General features: G+C 36.5%; 1 protein-coding gene and 1 long non-coding RNA gene across 2 annotated transcripts; one reads left to right on the top strand and one right to left on the bottom strand.

Annotated features, from left to right (window-relative positions):
• Nucleotides 1–835: 835 nt before the first annotated feature.
• On the bottom strand, nt 836–3,132 carry LOC147786748 (uncharacterized). The gene is made up of 2 exons (XR_015413888.1): nt 2,878–3,132; nt 836–1,299 (listed from the first exon to the last, which is right to left on the bottom strand). It is a non-coding gene; the product is annotated as an uncharacterized LOC147786748 (long non-coding RNA).
• A 12,776-nt stretch (nt 3,133–15,908) lies between these two features.
• Nucleotides 15,909–17,335, top strand: LOC147786747 (uncharacterized). Its single transcript, XM_087119698.1, has 4 exons — nt 15,909–15,980; nt 16,221–16,757; nt 16,874–16,982; nt 17,064–17,335. Exons 1-4 carry the CDS (start codon nt 15,909–15,911, stop codon nt 17,333–17,335), a joined length of 990 nt encoding a protein of 329 aa, XP_086975824.1.
• Nucleotides 17,336–18,223: the final 888 nt, after the last annotated feature.

Genomic DNA, 18,223 nt, shown 5'->3' with positions numbered 1-18,223 from the left:
GTTGCTATCGAGTGAAAATATACACATGCATAAACTAAATTTTGTTCAATCATTCATGTAGCCTGTACAAGTTATGTCCAATTAGTGAAGAAGAACCTTGCCTAAAGTCTAATGAAGTTGCAAAGTCAGGTAAATAAGGTTTTTCATGATTGTGTCAAAATCGTGACGTTGAATTGTTGAAGATGTACCACTGTAACAATATTCGAAGATACTACCACAATGTCGTAGGGAGGTTTGCACAATCCGATATATATGAAAAACAACAAAATTATTTTGAATTAGTATATAGTGATCATTAGAGGGTGTGTCAATTATCGAGTTGAATCCCATTTATTTAATTTTCCCAACTTTGAAAAAAATTAATAGACAACATTGGGTTTATGTAAGGAAATGATAATAGAAAAATATGACATAAAAGACACTTAACAATGTGTCATATATGTTAGGATAATAATATAAACATTTTCATTAAAAAATGACAAATTAGAGAGGCAAATACGAATATTAAGACACACTACAACAAATATTGGATTAGATAGCTTCCGAAAAATGCTATCATAGACCTTTTATAGCATTTTTCGTACGTCGTGACAACCTATGTTATTAAAAGTCTGAAACTTTTTATAGCGTTTTTGTATAGCTATAATAAATGTTATAATATAGTACCTAAATATAGCTTATATGCAACATTTTATAGCATTTTTGTTAAAGTTATAAATATGTAAACATAACTAAAATATTATGCTATCATTCATTTTTAATAAGCTATATTTATACTATCTTTGATGCTATCATTCATTTTTAATAAGCTATATTTATACTTTTAATCTTATGCTATAACAAAAATATAATTGAAATTTAATAATCTACTAACACATTACAAAATAAAGTATTCAACTCGATCTATATAAGAATATCAGACTCGTTACACTAGTACAATTTTCAAATCAGTTCTTCCCCACCCAATACACAAAAAATAGAACAAAAACTCACTATCCACAATATGTGACATCTTTGATTTTGATCAAATCAAGTACACCAATCCTAAAGGTATTCGAACCGACATCAATGTCTTCTATGTTCCACCCTTTTAGCAATGTCAATTGATAAATTGTTCGTTGTTGCTTGCCAATTAGTGCTTCCTTGCTCCAACAAAAACTTGATCGTTGGGTTGAGGATTAGGGTTTTGCCTTATCAATTTGGTATCAGAGCCTAAGTTGCATCTTTGTGGCCGACTCTAGGCAATGTCAATTGATAAATTGGTCGTTGTTTCTTGCCAATTAGTGCTTTCAAGGAATCCTGCAACATTATCAAAGCATATACATCAGTAATTCGAAGAGAAGTGCAAAATAGTACCAAAAGGTTTGACATAAGGTGATTCGAAGAGAAGTGCAAAATAGCAACAAAATCTAAATATCATATAAAAGTAAAAAAGAGAATAGAACATTATTGTTCATCTTATATATGTAAGCACGTTTCATTTCTTAAAAACAGAGCATAAAAACATTAGTTCAAATACTTGCATTACAGCTTCCAATTAGAATTGAAAGGGGAGGGCATTGTCCACTCAAAGTTTACGAGGAAAGAAAGAGCATTACGCTTTTTGATTCCCTTGGATGAAAACCATAACTTTGTAATAAAACCCAATCCTTTCAAATAGCCCTTTTTGATGAAGTGTTGTCCTCATATGATAAACCAAACAGAACCATTAAAAAAAAAATTGATATCATGACGAGTAAGGCCAACCAAAAAAAACTTATGAACCAAAGAAAATGACCATACAAACTAATGAATTCTCTTGAGAACAAAGAAAAGTAGTCTTTAAAGGGTCTACAAATATTTTTTCTCCTAGTCACTCCAAGTTAGCAAACAAAAGTCAAAGACCGAAATCAGTCTAACTGGTCTTCTAATTAAGAACAACTTCTTCTAACTGATCTTCTAATTTATCTAAGATCTCAGTTGAAGAAATCCTCAAAATCAAATAAGAAGAAGAATGTGTTGTTGGAAGCCCTATATGCAAAATAACAGTAACAGTAACAACACGGCCACACAAGTTCTTGTTGTTGTTGTGTGAAAGTGAGTGATCTTGCCGATCATGTATTTAATAAGTTATACACAAGGAAGGAGAAAAGGAGACCTAATATATCAAATGAAAAAAAAAAAAAAATCAAGGAAGGAGAAAAGGCCACAAAAATTTAGTTATATATAATACAATAGGTATTTTGCTCAAGGAATTTATATGCAGTCCATCAATACGTGTATAAACTTCTTCCTACTACTTGATACTTGCAGAATATGTAACCCGTTAACATAAATCATTCCTACCGGTAGAATGTGCTTGAAATAACCTATGAATTAACAAATTCCTCTAAACTTAATTACTTTGTACTCTTAGGCTTATTTTTTTGTTTGTAATCTTCATGTGGTTCCTCAATTTGGGCATGTATTGATTGAACCAACACAATGAAAAATAAAGATAGTTTCTTGTATTATGTTTTTATTCCGTTGATCTAACTCGCAAAACTACATTCAACCTTTTAACACAAGACAACAACTACATCTACCTCACAGAACTCACCAATCTACATTCAAAGAAAAATTCTACAGCTAGGAAAATACAAACTTAAAAGTAAAGTACATTACTTAATGAAAGACCAAAGGACTGAACTCACAAAAGTTTATTAGTGTGTAGTAAATGTAAATGAAAAACTGCATTATTTAGTAGTAGTTCGATCCTTCAATCTAACTCACAGAACTACATTCAAAAAGAAATTAAAAAGGAAGATACAGAGACAAATCACTTAGAATAATTCATCAATGAAATTCTTTACAAAGTGAGCCAACAAAGAAGATAATAGGAAAAAAAAAACAACTAACCTCTATCTTGGATTGTTCAATTTGCAGTGAGGTAGGAGAATAGGGTTTGTCATAGACAAAGCATCAACAATAAACTGTATGCCTCATGTCATTGCCACCATCCTCATGTCATTGCCACCATCTTGAGATCTGATGCAGATCAGAGAAAAATTTTGAAGCACGAAAGAAAGAAGGATGGATCTTGAGGGAAAAATTTTGAAACAGGAAAGAAGGAAGAAGAAGGCTAGATTTGGTTTTGCCCTAGGGTTTGAGAGAATATGGGTGTCTAGAGGGAAAAGGAGAGAAAAAGAAAGAAAGGCTTTTATAAGCGTGATTAGGTTTTTAGGGATAACATTAAAAAAAATAAAAATAAAAATAAAAAACCTTTATTTTCTTTCTAATTTATAGCATCTTTTAGAAAATGCTATACAAAAAAGCTATAAAAGATGGTATTTGTTGTAGTGACATTTCATAATTTATAATAATAATTTAAAGGTTTATTATTTTTCTAGAAAATTGAAAAAACAAGAAGCTTGTTGTTTCAATTTTTTAAAAATAATTTTGGATTAGAAAAAACAATAAGGACGAATTGTCTTCAAATAGTTATCAAATGATTTCGGTTTTTAATGAAATAATGACTATCTCAAATAAACCTTATTTAGGAACTAAATCTCTCGGGGGTTGTTGGATTAAGGTTTTGTTCATCACGCGGGAGAATCAAATAACTATGTTTAGTGTTGCATGAAAAATATTATAAAAAAGAGTGGACCTTAGATATTCATGTTTCGTAGGTGTACGTCATAGGGACTAGTAAATAGCTAACCAATTGACCTTATGATCATATACAAAATCTTGATGGATAAATATGATTTGAGAAGCTGAAAGATGAGATATGATGATTAGATAAAAGCTCGGTTGGGCTAGGCCATGAGAAACTATGAAAATTAGACTAGGTGAAGGACCTGTACAACCTTAACATAAAACTAACTTTGTAACGACCATAAAATAAATACGACTACCATGTGCATGTGCCATGGACTCGAGTTGCGATGCCGTCGTCAGTTGTACAAGACTGCCTTACCTTAACATAAAATAGAGGTAGCACAGTATTTAAGAAATGCTGAGCAAGTGACCCCACTATTGGGGTTAAATGCAAGAACATGCGAATGAAATGACATGACCTAACATATCAGTCCACTATTATAATGGGAAGCTTGAATGTGTACCATATACTCTACACACAGCCCATACGTGCGAGTATGGGCTCACTAGACAGTTCGCACACCGTTGGACCCCTTTTCTTGTCGGGCAAGCCTTCTTTGGTAACTCCTTATGCCGGACACCCATTAGAATTTGTAGCCGCAGCATTATGTAAAACATAATGATACTTCACCTGCTTAGTGGTGTACGTGTCCGTACCCTCATAATGAAATAGTGGTATTCCCCGGCATGAGTACACAAAATAGATGAAGTCCCAATATTTTTTCCTTTTCATTATCATTTAATACAACCGTAGCGTTCCATACATATCATATCGTTTTTCATATCATTTCACATATCGTTTATCATTCATATCATATCATTTCTCATTTTTTAGTTCTCATATCATACATCATTCTAACGGAGTTATATTTCATGCCATTTATCCATGAGCACGTGTTACACAGTGTAACAAATAGATGAGATTAGAGGGTTGTGTCAGAAGAGGCGTATAATTGGATTTAGAGGGACCTCATGCATATTGTGTGTTCATAAGCATAGGGCTACTTCCCCTAGAGATGATGAGTGCGGACGCGCACCGTATGATGATGAGTGTGAATGCGCACAGATGAGGGTGTTCATGAGGCGCACAACACTATGGGGTTCCGCTGACCTCCGGACGTCGCTATGGATTAGCTTGACTAGAGGGTCCAGGGGGTGTGCGAGTGCCCTGGGGATTCACACTCGCACGTATGAATCGTGTGTAGGGAAGTACTACACATCCAATTTGTCCGAGACTGGAGGCCACCCCTATGATTATTAGAGATAGGTCCCTAAATCATGATTGCATGTGTTTGCATTAACATGACCCCTATAATGGGTTACTTACTGAGTATTTCATTGAAATACTCAGGCCGTGTGCCACATTGTTTTTCAGGTAAAGGCAAGGCACCTATGTTCGGTTGACGACGGCATCGTGATCAGAGAATGCGGCGCGTGCATAAGATAGTTGCATATTTAAAATTCCTAGTCTTGGTTAGAATAGGGTATTTGCATTTCATTTGTTTAAATTATTTAATTCGTAATTTTTTTTTATCTTATTTTGAACTCCACCATGATGTTTGAAACACGTAAGCACGACAGTGTTTTCTAGTGATTTAATGTATTTTGAAGTTTTAAATTTTTCGCTATTTAAGATGAGCATTCTTAGAGTTATGTTCTCCATTAGAGATGGGAATGCCACATTACTGGCGACTCTAAATATGTGGAAATTTAGGGTTGTTACAGATGAGATATGATGACCCGATAAAAGCCCGATTTGACTAGGCCATCAAAAACTATGAAATTTAGATTTTGTAACGACCTGGGAAAGAAAGATATATATATATATATATATATATATATATATATAATAAAAAATAAAATAAATTAAAAAAAAATTAAAATTAAAAACTCAGTCGTCGGAAAACCCGCGAGTTTCCCGGCGACTGCCGAGTTTCGCGGAACCCACGCGAAACGACGGCCACAGCACGCCCAGCCCTCAGCCCACGACACCCAGCTTCTTTAGAACACCTGCAAAGGGAGAAAAGAGAGAAAATTTCGAGAGAGAGAGAGATTTCGGACAAACGTCAGCGAGTGTCCAGTTTCTCTGACCAGCCCTAAAACCACCCTCAAACCGACACCAAATGACCTGTTACCACCATGAGAAGGATCCCTAACGAAAACACAATAACTCATGGTGCGTTTTGTGTTATTTCGTAAGCGTCGTCGTCGGTAACCGAGGTCGGAAAATTAGGTTTTCTTAATCGTTCTTAGATCTGTGGCTTTTAGGAGCTTTTAGGCCGCAAAACTCCCAGAAAAGAAAGAAGGACGACGAACAAAGAGAAAAAGGGAAGAAAGAGGACGGAAATCGGCAACGGAAACGCCGTCGGAAGGAGAGAGAAAGCTCGCCGGAAAATCGGCCGAAGTCGGGTAAGGAAGACGAGATCCACGGATCCGGGTCAACTCGAACCCAAAACCCGAGAGAGCCAGCCCATTCCTCCCTTGGCCTCTGCCTTCGGCCCAGCCCAACTACAGCGGCCCAAACCTCAAACCAGCCCAGAAGCTACGGTTCAGTTGAACCAACCCAAACTAGACCCACGGTCCAATTGAGCCGGCCTGCAAACCAAACACTTGCGGCCCAGCCCAGTAAGCCGAGGCCCAACGATTAGTCTTGGCCCAGTAGCCTTCCACAGCCCGCGACCCGAACCGGACTGCGACCCGCGCTTCGACCCGACACTACCGCTCGACGTGGCTCTCTCTGCTGCCGCTACGTGTCAGACAGCGGCGCAGGTAGTCCCTCGGCTCGGCTTGGTGCAAACGGCTCGGGCTCCCTCCGGTGTCTCTCCGGCGACTCCTCCGGCGGCTCCAGCGGCCGTTCGGCTCTGCTCACCTGTTTTCAGCCCGGTTTCCATTGTTTCGACCCTCCCGGATCTGTTTTCGGCCCCGATTAAGGTATCCGAGGCCGTTTTAGAGCCGTATTTCACATTTATTAAATTATAGGTAAATTAATTGTGAAATACTAACGGAAAGTGGTGAACGGTGTAATAGGAAACAAACCCCAGCGACGTAGGAAGCAGCTCTCACTGAACGGGAGCTTATGTTTAGCTATTTAGGGAGTACTTCTGCCAAGGCCAACCAAGTAAGTGGCCTTACTATAGGATAGGCTAAATAAATTGTATGATGCTTGATGATATGTGCTAGTATATACATATTTTGTTGAGTGACGCTTGATATGTTTGACGCACGTTGTGGCATTATGATGAGCATGATGATTGCATGATTTTTACCTCAATATGATGATGTTTTCCATATTGAGCATGCTAGATGATGATGAGTGCCATATTGCATCATGTCGTTAGATCGATGTAGGACACAACCCTAAGAGCATGAAAATGATATTAATATAAATATCCACGAGTATGCGTTACCTAGAGTAACAAAGAGATGAGACTAGAGGGTTGTGTCAGAAGAGACATTACGATGGATTTAGAGGGACCTCATGCATTTTGTATGTTCATAAGCATAGGGCTACTTCCCCTAGAGATGATGAGTGCGGACGCGCACCTTATGATGAGCGCGAATGCACACAGGTGCGAAAGCACACAGATGAGGGTGTTCATGAGGCGCATGACACTATGGGGTTCCGCTGACCTCCAGACGTCGCTACAGATTAGCTTGACCAGAGGGTCTAGGGGGTGTGCGAGCGCCCTGGGGACTCACACTCGCACGTGTAAGTCGTGTGTAGGGAAGTACTACACATCCAATTTGTCCGAGACTGGAGGCCACCCCTAAGATGATTAGAGATAGGTCCCTATTCATGATTGCATGTGTTTGCATTAGCATGGCCCCTATAGTGGGGTCACTTACTGAGTATTTCCGAAATACTCAGGCCGTGTGCCATATTATTTTTCAGGTAAAGGCAAGGCTCCCATGTACGGTTGACGGTGGCATTGTGATCAGAGACTGTGGCGCGTGCATAGGATAGTTGCATATTTAATTCCTAGTCTTGATTAGGATAGGGCGTTTGCATTTCATCATTTATATTAATTAATTTGTAATCGTTTTATTTTATCTTTTTGAACTCCAGCACGACGTTTGAAACACGTAAGTACGGCAGTGTTTTCCAATGTTTAAATGTATTCTAAAACTTTAAATTTTTCCGCTAATAAAGATGAGCATTCTTAGACTTTTATTCTGCATTAGAGGTGAGCATGAGACGTTAGTGGCGACTCTAGATATGTGGAAATTTAGGGTCGTTATAGATTTGATGGACATGTATGGCCCTAATATAAAATTAATTTTCATATTATACATTTACATTTTTAATTTCCATATTATACATTAAGGAAGAGTTTCAAACATGTACTAAAAAAAAAAAAAAAATCAAACACCGATTATCAAAATACATTTCTATTTTTATTACAAACTATAAACGAGAACGTGTTACCAAAGGGGTCCATAATTGCCGTCATTTATGACAAGAATACAAAATATTGAAACGTCACTCTTGTTCGTCAACTTTAAAGTTAAAGGTCCATAACATTACACTATAGAACTTTAAGGTTAATGATATTAAAGGTCCGTACCATTACACGCTAATATACAACTAATGGCGAATGGTTAACGATCGCTCTAATGAGTTGTTTTTTTAAAGTAACTAAAATACTAATAATAATTGATAAGCTCGTAACATGTGGTCACTCGTCCAAATTTAACAATAATATATTTTTATCGATTAGATTGATGGGTGCGGTTGACAATGAAAACTAATTTTGCAAGTATAAAAGTGAATTTTGCAAGTATAAAAGTGAAATAAACCAAGGACAAATATGTTCAACCTATCTCTTTTTTTCTCTCATTTCAACTTTATTTTCATCTCTCTCACTCACTCACTCTCATTATTCTTAGCTAAACAATTCCTTGTCATCCAAGGATCAATCTTCTAAAATTCAGAGATTATCGTCAAGATAACAAATGTTTTGAAAGTAAAAAATTAGCTCATTATTCACTGCTGACAATGATGACTTGGGAGTTCACAAGTTGACATCTTGGGTCAGCTACGATTTCAGTTTTCGTCCAAACGTATGGGGCACAACATTGTTTTACTGTTCATTCCAATGGCCTAGCTCGTTTCATTACTTCAATATCTACATAGATAAGATTGACAGAAAGAATTGCAATAATATTCTTTGTTCGTGGCATGTGAGTGAGCAAGATGTCTGTATGTTCAACTATAAAACAAATGATAATGATATTTGCTATAAGTGGTGAGGTAAAAAATCCATGTACCCCTAAATTGAAAGGTTGTATTTTAATACTGAAATAAATTAATGTTTTTGATATGGTGTATGTGTGGGAACTTTTTCTTTTCTTTTTTTGGCTTCTAGTAGAGGTAAGTTGTTAGAGTTACTATGGAGTGAAAATATACACGTACAGGCTACGTGAATGAATTAACATAGTTTAGTTTCTGCATAAGTTATGTTCGGTTAGTGAAAAAGAACCTTGCCTAAGGTCTAATGAAGCTGCAAAGTCGGTAAAAAAGATTTTTCATGATTGCGTCAAAATCTCGACGTTGTATGGTTAAAAATGTACTAATGTAACAATATTTCACATAGGGTAAACTAACATTTTAAAGGTTTATTATTTTTTTAAAAAAAATTGAAAAACAAGACACTTGATATTGTTGGGATTAGAAAAAACAATAACCCATATTGTTTTCAAATAGTTATCAAAGGGTCCATTTTTTGTAATAAAATAATGAGGGACTATCTCAAATGAACCTTATTTAGCGGATCTAAATGTCCTACGGGTCGTTTGATTTAAAATTTTGTTTATGATCCTTGAGAACCAAATAATTGTGTTTAGTGCTACATGAAAAATATTATAAAAGAAGAGCGGACCTCACATATTCATAATACGTAGATGTAGGTTTTAGGGACAAGTAAAGAGTTACATTTTTAACTTATTATACTTACATTTTTTATACTTACATTTTTAACTTATTATACTTACATTTTTAATTCAAAGTTTTAGAGATCAATAATCTATAATGAGTTTCAAACATATATTTTTCAATAAAAAAAATAGCCGGTTATCAAACACTGTTCCATTTCTATTATAAACAATAAATTAGAACTATTACCAAACAAGTCCATAATTGCCCTCATTTATGACAAGAATACAAAATATTAAAAAGTCATCCTTATTCACCAAAGAGGTCCATAACAATACAATACACTCTAGAATATGCCTTATAGTTAACCCCATATGGTAAACAATGACTCTAATGAGTGGTCATCCATCCGAATATAACAATAATATATTTTTGACTATCAGATTAATGAGGGCAGCTAATAACTGAATTCAATTTTGCAAGAATACAAGTGAAACAAACCAAACACAAATATTCTCATGTCATTGTTCTTCAATACTCTATTTACCACTATGGATGGAGCAATCTTCCAAAATCCGTAGATTATAGTAAACATAAAAAATGTTCTAAAAAGTCACAATCAGCTCACTGTTCACTGTAAATCTGGTGATGATGACTTGAGAATCCACCAGATGCCACCTTTGGGCGGATACACTTTTACTTTTCGACCAAACATTTGGGGTTCAACACGGTATTATTGTACCTTCCAGTGGACTAGCTTGTCACATTACTTTGATATCTACAGAGTATTATGTGTATTAAGTTTATATTACATGATTGATGCCTTGGTTCATATCACTTTCTTACTTTTGGTGGTTAGAATATGCATGTTTAGGACAATAGAAGGGCAAATTTGAATGAGAAATGCATTGTATGTATGATATAGAAAAGTACCGTTATACCCCTAAAATGAGATTCGAGGTACATGTTGATTTTATACTTTTCACATAGCTAGGAAGAGAATATGCATGACTAGAATACAAGTTGGACAATATAGACGAGTAAGCTATGTAAGATGTAAGAAATTACAAAAATGCCCTTATGATGAGATTTGTGATGAATGTTGTTTTAAATGCTTTCTGGTGTGATAGGAAGGAGGATGAGTTATGCTCCATGAGATTGATGGATGTTATCTCGCCGTTGAGATTTTTTTGTTTACATAGATGTTTTAGTTCATGTTTATCGTGCTTTAGGTTGTTAATAAGATATCTCCCTAATAAACTTGCCTGAATGTTTAGATTATGTATATTATGATCTAGTAGATCAATAGGATAAACTTCCTAGCAAAGCATGTATAAGAGAACCAAGTTAAGACTAGAGTACATGAGCTAGAGTTGTCTCGAGTAAACCAAGTTTGTACGTTTCTAGTAAATCGAACACCCTAGGATCGTGAATGCGAATCTAAGATTTAGACCTATGTGCATTCAAAGTATGGATTAGCTGAGGAGTTAGTCTTAAATGTCCTGAAAACGATAGTTGAAATCAAACCGCCTAGAGGCCCCTAAGAACCTAGTAGACCTCCACGACATTGAAGGACGACCAATGTAGCTCACTAGGCTATAAGAAGTATGAACGACGTCATTAGTATCTCTATTACCTTTTCCACTTTGAAATTACGGTAGTGCGTGCCCCAACATTATAAAAATTGTCAGGGGTCTCCTGAACAAGGCCGCTATGCTGTAAACTTGTTCTTTAGAAGGGGTGTGAGACCATGTAGGTTAACCTAGTAGCTAGCCAACATATGGAGAACCACTTGCTCCAAACTTTTATGATTTTATGGTCTTGTGGGAGGGACGACTAGCTAACCTTTTATGTATGATGTTCATAATTAGCTAACAACATACTGTCACACAAAATTTTTATAAGGTAGCTCCTTAATCTAGAAAACAGGTCGAACAAAAAGGTACGGTTGCTCGACAAATTTGTGATGCAAGAAAAGGGTACACCACTACCCCAAACCTAAAGTGGGTCTACAAGCCACTAGAAAACCATACAAAATGGCCTCCCGAAATGCTTAGTTAGCAATAGAGGTTAGAGTAGAACTCCTTAGAGTTTATAGTAAACCCATAGACATCTAATAGGATAAGGATGTAATAAAAGCCTACAAGGTGGGGAGTGCTGGGGAGCTTACGAAATATTTAGTTTGTATTTTTACTCATTCCTTTTTACTTTTTCTTCTTTTAGGTGATCCAAGGTACCTGTCAAAGTGGGGGAGTGCAGCTGCACTATCAGAGAGGTGTTAATCTAAGACATCAGTTTAGTTTGTAATTTTGTGTATTGTTATTTGTATTCATTTTATATCACATTCTCGTTCCCTATTTGTAAATAACTTAAATATCATTTATTTCTTATTATTTTCATTTTGGAATTTGGTTTTTAAATATAATGTTGCATGACTTTTGAAATTTTATGGTAATTATGCTTTCATTTGTCTTGTCTTTTAGTCACATCCGAGGTTGGACAAGTAAAAACCTAAGTCATAATAAAAACATTTCTTATTCTTTATTATTTAGTAATGGTCCATGGATTAGATATAAAAAGACAAGGTCTTTACATAATATAATATATACAATAACAATACAAAATAACAAGAAATTCAAAAGAAAAACAAAAAACAAAAAACAAAAAAGAACCGTTAAGAAAAACAAAGTTCTCATCTAGTTGAATTCACAACCAAATAGAATAGAATGAGTTGGTAAAATGTTAACCATACCTTGAAAACCATATTGGGAACAAAACACTAAATATGGTGGAGTTAATTCCACAGAGATGTGGTAGAGTTAATTCCATAGAGATGTGCATAAGCTTTAGCTTCTATGGCTGCTTTAACATTTTCACCCTACTTTTCGGAAGTATATTATCAATAATGTTCATCCTAAAGAGAAACATGCTTGTTAGTGTTTGCATTCTTTTGGTTGTCATTAACATGATTGAGATTGTAAATGCATCGAGACTTCTTGATTATAGTGATCCAATAGGCGATGTTAGTTCTAATTGTAACACGAGATTTCAAGTTTGCAAACCAACTCGTAAAGATACTAATGGACTCATCACCAAAAATTAGGGAATGAAAGACACTCAAAAGGCAAGTTCTCCCGACAATATGGCTAAGCCCGAGGGTTATACATATAGTCGTTCTTAAAGTTTGTTATAAGAAAATACTCACATCATATTGAGTCAGATATATCTATGTATTTTGTTCAATATCATTTTAATAAAGTTACCAGCCCAGTCAGCATCAGAATAAGCGACTAGCATACTAGGAACAGTGGATGGATGAAAGGTAAGACCAAAGTGGAGTGTTCCTTTGACATAGGGAAGAATACGTTTGACAGCAAGAAAGTGATCTGCAGTAGGGGCATGCAAGAATTGATTGACAGAATTGACAGCATAGGCAATATCTGGACGCGTAATAGTCAAGTACTAAAAGGCGCCAACAAGAGATCTATAGAGAGTAGGATCAGAGAATGGAGAACCATCAGTAGTCAAGTGTTGAGAAACAACCATGAGAGTGTGGATTGGTTTGCTATCGAGCAACTGAGCACGAGTAAGAATATCTCGAGCATATTTTAACTGACTAATAAAGAGAACATCAGGAGTGGGTGAAGCTTCAAGACCATATTTTAACTGTCAATAAGAGATGAGTTGTTGCCGGTAACACTAATGTCATCAACATAAAGATGCAAATAGATAAGATTAGATTACTGATGAAAGACAAAAAGGGACGTGTCAGTGCGACTGCAAGAAAAGCCAAGTGTGAGAAGAAATGAGTTAAAACGCTGGGCGCGAGGAGCTTGCTTTAAGCCATAAAGGGCTTTCTTTAATAGAAAAACATGAGTGGAAAATCGAGGATCAATATACCCAGGAAGTTGTTCCATATGAACACGTTCAATAGGAGTTCCATTGAGAAAAGCATTCTTAACATCAAGTTGTCGAAGAGACCATTTATTTGTGACTGTAATAGAAAGCACAATACGGATAGTGGTAGCTTTGACAACCGGACTGAAAGTGTCAGTGTAGTCAAGACCAGAAACCTGAGTATAACCCTTGGCAACAAGATGAGTCTTGAAACACTCGACGGATCCATCAGGCAAATATTTAATACGAAACACCCATTTAGAGCCCACGATGTTGGTGTTGGCAGGGCGAGGATCCAAAGTCCAAGTATCATTTTGTTGTAAAGCTCGAATTTCTTCATCCATGGCAGCAACCTAAGCAGGATTCTTAGCCACAGATTTGAATCCTTTTGGCTTAGTGGATGCAAGAAGAGTAGAAAGAAGTCCGGATGAGCCCAAAATACCAGGATTTACTGGATGACGGGTCTTGAATATACCAGCTTTGGCTCGTCTGATTATAGGATGAGAGCCCAAAGAAGAGAAATCAACAGTAGGTTCAATAGAGGTCGGATCAGAAGTAGAGGGTGGCAAAGCGGTACCTGCACAAGAAGTATTAACCTACACAGACTCATCCACAAGGTCAGAACAAATATCATATGGGGATGAACTGGATCGAGGAATGTGCGATGATGAAGTGGTAGGGGGGGGATGAATCAATATGATAAAGATGTGGTTCCAAGAAATTTGAAATATGAAGAGAGGAAAGAGGTTGGCTTCGGATCTAGGGATAGCAGGAAAGTGAGTTTTATCAAATTGAGCATGGTGGGTGATATATAGCTTAATGGTGGCGGGATCAAGACAGCAGAACCCTTTATGAGCAGAACTATAACCCAAAAAAATACAAGGAATGCTGCGGGGAAAAAGCTTGTTAGGCATATAATCACGCAAGTAAGGATAAACACGCCAAAGGAATGAAAATTGTCATAGGCGGAGAGTAGCCATAAAGGAGTTCAAAGGGTGACTTACCTCCAAGAAGTGAAGTAGGCAACCGGTTGATCATATAAGCTACAGTGCTAAAGGTGTCAACCTAAAAATGAGGATTAAGATGGGAGTGAAAGAGAAGGGCCAAGCCAGTTTCAGTCACATGACGGTGTTTTCTCTCAGCACGACCATTTTGAGCAGGTGTATATGGACAAGAGAGTTAATGGTGGATGCCAGAAGTACGTAAATGAGTTTTCAAACAAGTGATGGTAAATTCGATACCTCAATCGCTTTGAAATACTTTGATACGAGAAGAATATTGATTTTCCACAAAATTTTGAAATCGAAGAAAAATATCAAATAAATCATATTTAAATTTTAGAGGGTAAAGCCAAGTGAATCGAGAATAATCATCAATAAAAATAACATAGTAACGAAAACCTGAATTTGATTTGACGGGGAAAGGACCCCAAAAATCACAGTGAATAAGATCTAACACATGAGACGACCTACGTTTATTGCGGGAATAAGGCAATCGATGACTTTTCGCAAGCTGACAAATATTACATAGTGATGGAGAAGGCAATAAAAATGTAAGAGAAAAATGACCTTTTCTATTTAAAAAAGAAATAATAGAATGATTCACATGACCCAAGCGAGCATGCCATAAATCATATGAAGCACGTAAACATTTGTTTCTAAGGACTGAAATAAAAGTAGAGTTGCCACGCTCTAGCACATATAGCCCTCCAGCTCTTTTACCAGTTGCCACCACCCTTCCTGTTTGACGATTCTAGATAGTAAGAAGATTATTAGTAAATGTAACAGAGAAAGGAAAAATCAGACGTTAATTTACTGATTGAAAGAAGATTTTTAGTGAGATGAGGGACAACCAAGACATTTAATAAGTGAATATTTGGAACAGGAGAGAGTACCAGTGTGGGTAATGGGTAGGGATGCATCGTTTCCTACGATCACAGAGTCCTTACCCGTATAATTTTTAGACTGATCCAAAATAGATGGGTCGGCGGTCATATGGGCCGAAGCCCTAGAATCTAGAAACCAATCAGGAGCATCGAGTCCAGCAATAAAACAGGACGTGTTGAAGGCTTCAGCAAAGTGAGCATGAGTAGAATCAGGTCGAACATACCGTTGGTTACAGCGGTCAGCATAATGGCCTGTTAAAGATCACGTGTTTGTTTAGATGGCTGTCAGTTAGTATTTGATTAAATCTCCTTATAGTTAGGAGTTGATTTAGTTGTGATTTGATTTAGTTTTTGATTTGTTTACTAGTTTGTTACAAATTTTCAGCCGATTTTTAGGTAGATTTTCTAAATATCTTTTTGTATTATATATATATATATATATATATATATATATATATATATACAACCTTCTTGTTGTTTATAATACAATCTTCTTATCAACCATTCAATCACTCACTATTTCACTAACAATTGGTATTAGAGCCGTATTCATAGGGGATCTGTGAGATCCAAATGGAAGGAGAATCCAGTTTTTCAGCTGTTGCACCACCAGTCTTCGATGGAGACAATTATCAAATGTGGGCAGTTTGTTTGGAGACTTATCTGGAGGCTTTGGATATTTCGGAAGCAATAGAAGAGGATTATGAGGTATCTTCACTTCCAGCAAATCCTACTGTACCACAAATCAAAGTACAAAAGGACTAGAAGACAAGAAAATCAAAGGCAAAAGCTTGCCTATTTGTAGCTGTATCTCAAATGCTCTTCATGCGGATAATGTCCCTTAAAACAACAAAGAAAACCTGGGATTATCTCAAAACTGAATATGAAGGAGACGAGAGGATTCGTGGAATGAAAGTCCTGAATTTGATTATGGATTTCGAGTTGCAGAAGATGAAGGAGTCTGAGTCGGTGGCAGAGTACTCTGACAGACTTCTTAGCATTGCTAACAAGGTGAGATTGCTTGGTTTTGTGTTAAATGATTTCAGGATCATTGAAAAGTTGTTGGTCACTGTTCCAGAGAAGTTTGAAGTCAGCATCACTAGTCTGGAGAACACCAAAGACTTGTCAAAGATTTCTCTTACAGAGCTCTTGAATGCTTTACAAGCACAAGAGCAAAGGAGGTTTATGAGGCAAGAAGGGGTGATTGAAGGTGTCTTACCTGTTAAGCATCAAGACAACAAGTATAAAAACAAGAAAATTTTCAAAAACCAATCGACGAATGGAGATTCATCTGCCAATTATCAGATGACAAAAGGAGGAGGTTTCAAAAAATCCTATCCACCTTGCCGCCATTGTGAGAAGAAAGGTCATCCACCATACAAGTGTTGGAGAAGACCTGACGCCAAATGCTCCAAATGCAATCAACTTGGACATGAAGCTGTGATCTGCAAAGTCAAAGGACAGGTGAAAGAAGTAAATGCACAGGTAGTTGATCAAGAAGAAGAAGATCAATTGTTTGTGGTCTTTGTTTCTTAGACAAAGAATCAAGCAAGAGCTGGTTGATTGATAATGAGTGCACAAATCATATGACATATGACAAGGAGTTTTTTGAGGAATTAAGAGACACTGAAGTCAAGAGAGTAAGGATTGGTAATAGTGAATACTTAGAAGTCAACGGAAAAGACACAGTAGATATAACAAGCTATGAAGGTACAAAATTTATTCCAAATGTTTTATTTGTACCAAAAATTGAACAAAATCTCTTAAGTGTTGGTCAGTTACTTGATAAAGGCTATAAAGTGTTGTTTGAGAATAAGCAGTGCGTGATCAGAGATGCTAGTGGCAAATACTTGTTCAATGTCAAAATGAAAGAAAAAAGCTTTGCTCCAAATTCGATGGCCTTTATATCCAGAGTTAGTGCCACTGAGATTTGGCACAAAAGACTTAGGCACTTTCATAATCGAGGTTTGCTTCCGATGCAGTCAAAGAAGCTGGTAGAAGAACTCGCTGATATTGATGATGACATTACTCCTTGTCGTGCTTGTAAAAGGGAAGCAACATAGGCAACCCTTTCCTATACAGGCATGGAGAGCCTCGAAAAAACTGCAGCTAGTTCATACTAATCTTTGTGGTCCTCAGCGAACACTATCATTAAATGGTAATCTTTATTACATTGTTTTTATTGATGATCTAACAAGAATATGTTGGATCTTCTTGCTGAAGCAAAAGTCAGAAGTTGCGGGTGTATTTTAGAAATTCAAAACCAGAGTTGAGAATGAAAGTGCATGCTTGATTCAGACTATGAGATCAAATAATGGCAAGGAGTACACTTCAAAAACTTTTAATAGGTTTTGTGAAGAGGCTGAAATTGAACATCAATTGACAGCACCATACATTCCTCAACAGAATGACGTGAGTGAAAAGAGGAATAGATTTATAATGGAGATGACGAGATGCATGCTTCATGAGAAGGTCCTTCCAAAACATTTTTGGGGAAAAGCAGTAAACACTGTTGTGTGCTTGCAAAATCGAATTTCAACAAAAGCTGTGAAGGAGCTGACACCATTTGAAGTTTGGTATGGTTACAAACCTTCTTTAAAATTCCTTAGAGTATTTAGGTGTCTTTGCTTCACTTACATTCCACAGGTCAAGTGTGATAAGCTTGACAAAAAGGCAGAAGCTGACATCTTTGTTGGGTATAACATTATATCAAAAGCTTACAGAGTTTTTCAACCACACATTAGTCGTGTTATTGTGAGCCGAGATGTTCATTTTGCTGGAAATGAGCAATGGAATTGGGAAGAACTAACGAAGATGAATTAGATTTCTAATGCACCAAACAATTTAATCATTGGTAGCATGTTAGAAGAGTCTGAAGATAAACGACAAGAAGAGTCTGAAGATGAAGGACAAGATGCTTTGGTTGATGATGCACCTGTCAGAGGAGGAGC

Source organism: Cucurbita pepo, chromosome 18, assembly GCF_057944985.1.
Source record: "Cucurbita pepo subsp. pepo isolate OVF chromosome 18, ASM5794498v1, whole genome shotgun sequence".
NCBI classification, from domain to species: domain Eukaryota; kingdom Viridiplantae; phylum Streptophyta; class Magnoliopsida; order Cucurbitales; family Cucurbitaceae; genus Cucurbita; species Cucurbita pepo.
The sequence above is the reverse complement of the archived record's forward strand: the minus strand, read 5'-3'. Positions and strand labels throughout refer to the sequence as shown.

Bases quoted from the DNA above. Each gene is read 5' to 3' on its own strand.
- LOC147786747 (XM_087119698.1), top strand. From the start codon at position 15,909: ATGTGGGCAGTTTGTTTGGAGACTTATCTGGAGGCTTTGGATATTTCG. The intron at 15,981-16,220 runs GTATCTTCACTT...TTCGAGTTGCAG, and splicing joins CAATAGAAGAGGATTATGAG to AAGATGAAGGAGTCTGAGTC. The intron at 16,983-17,063 runs GTACAAAATTTA...TACTTGATAAAG, and splicing joins AGATATAACAAGCTATGAAG to GCTATAAAGTGTTGTTTGAG.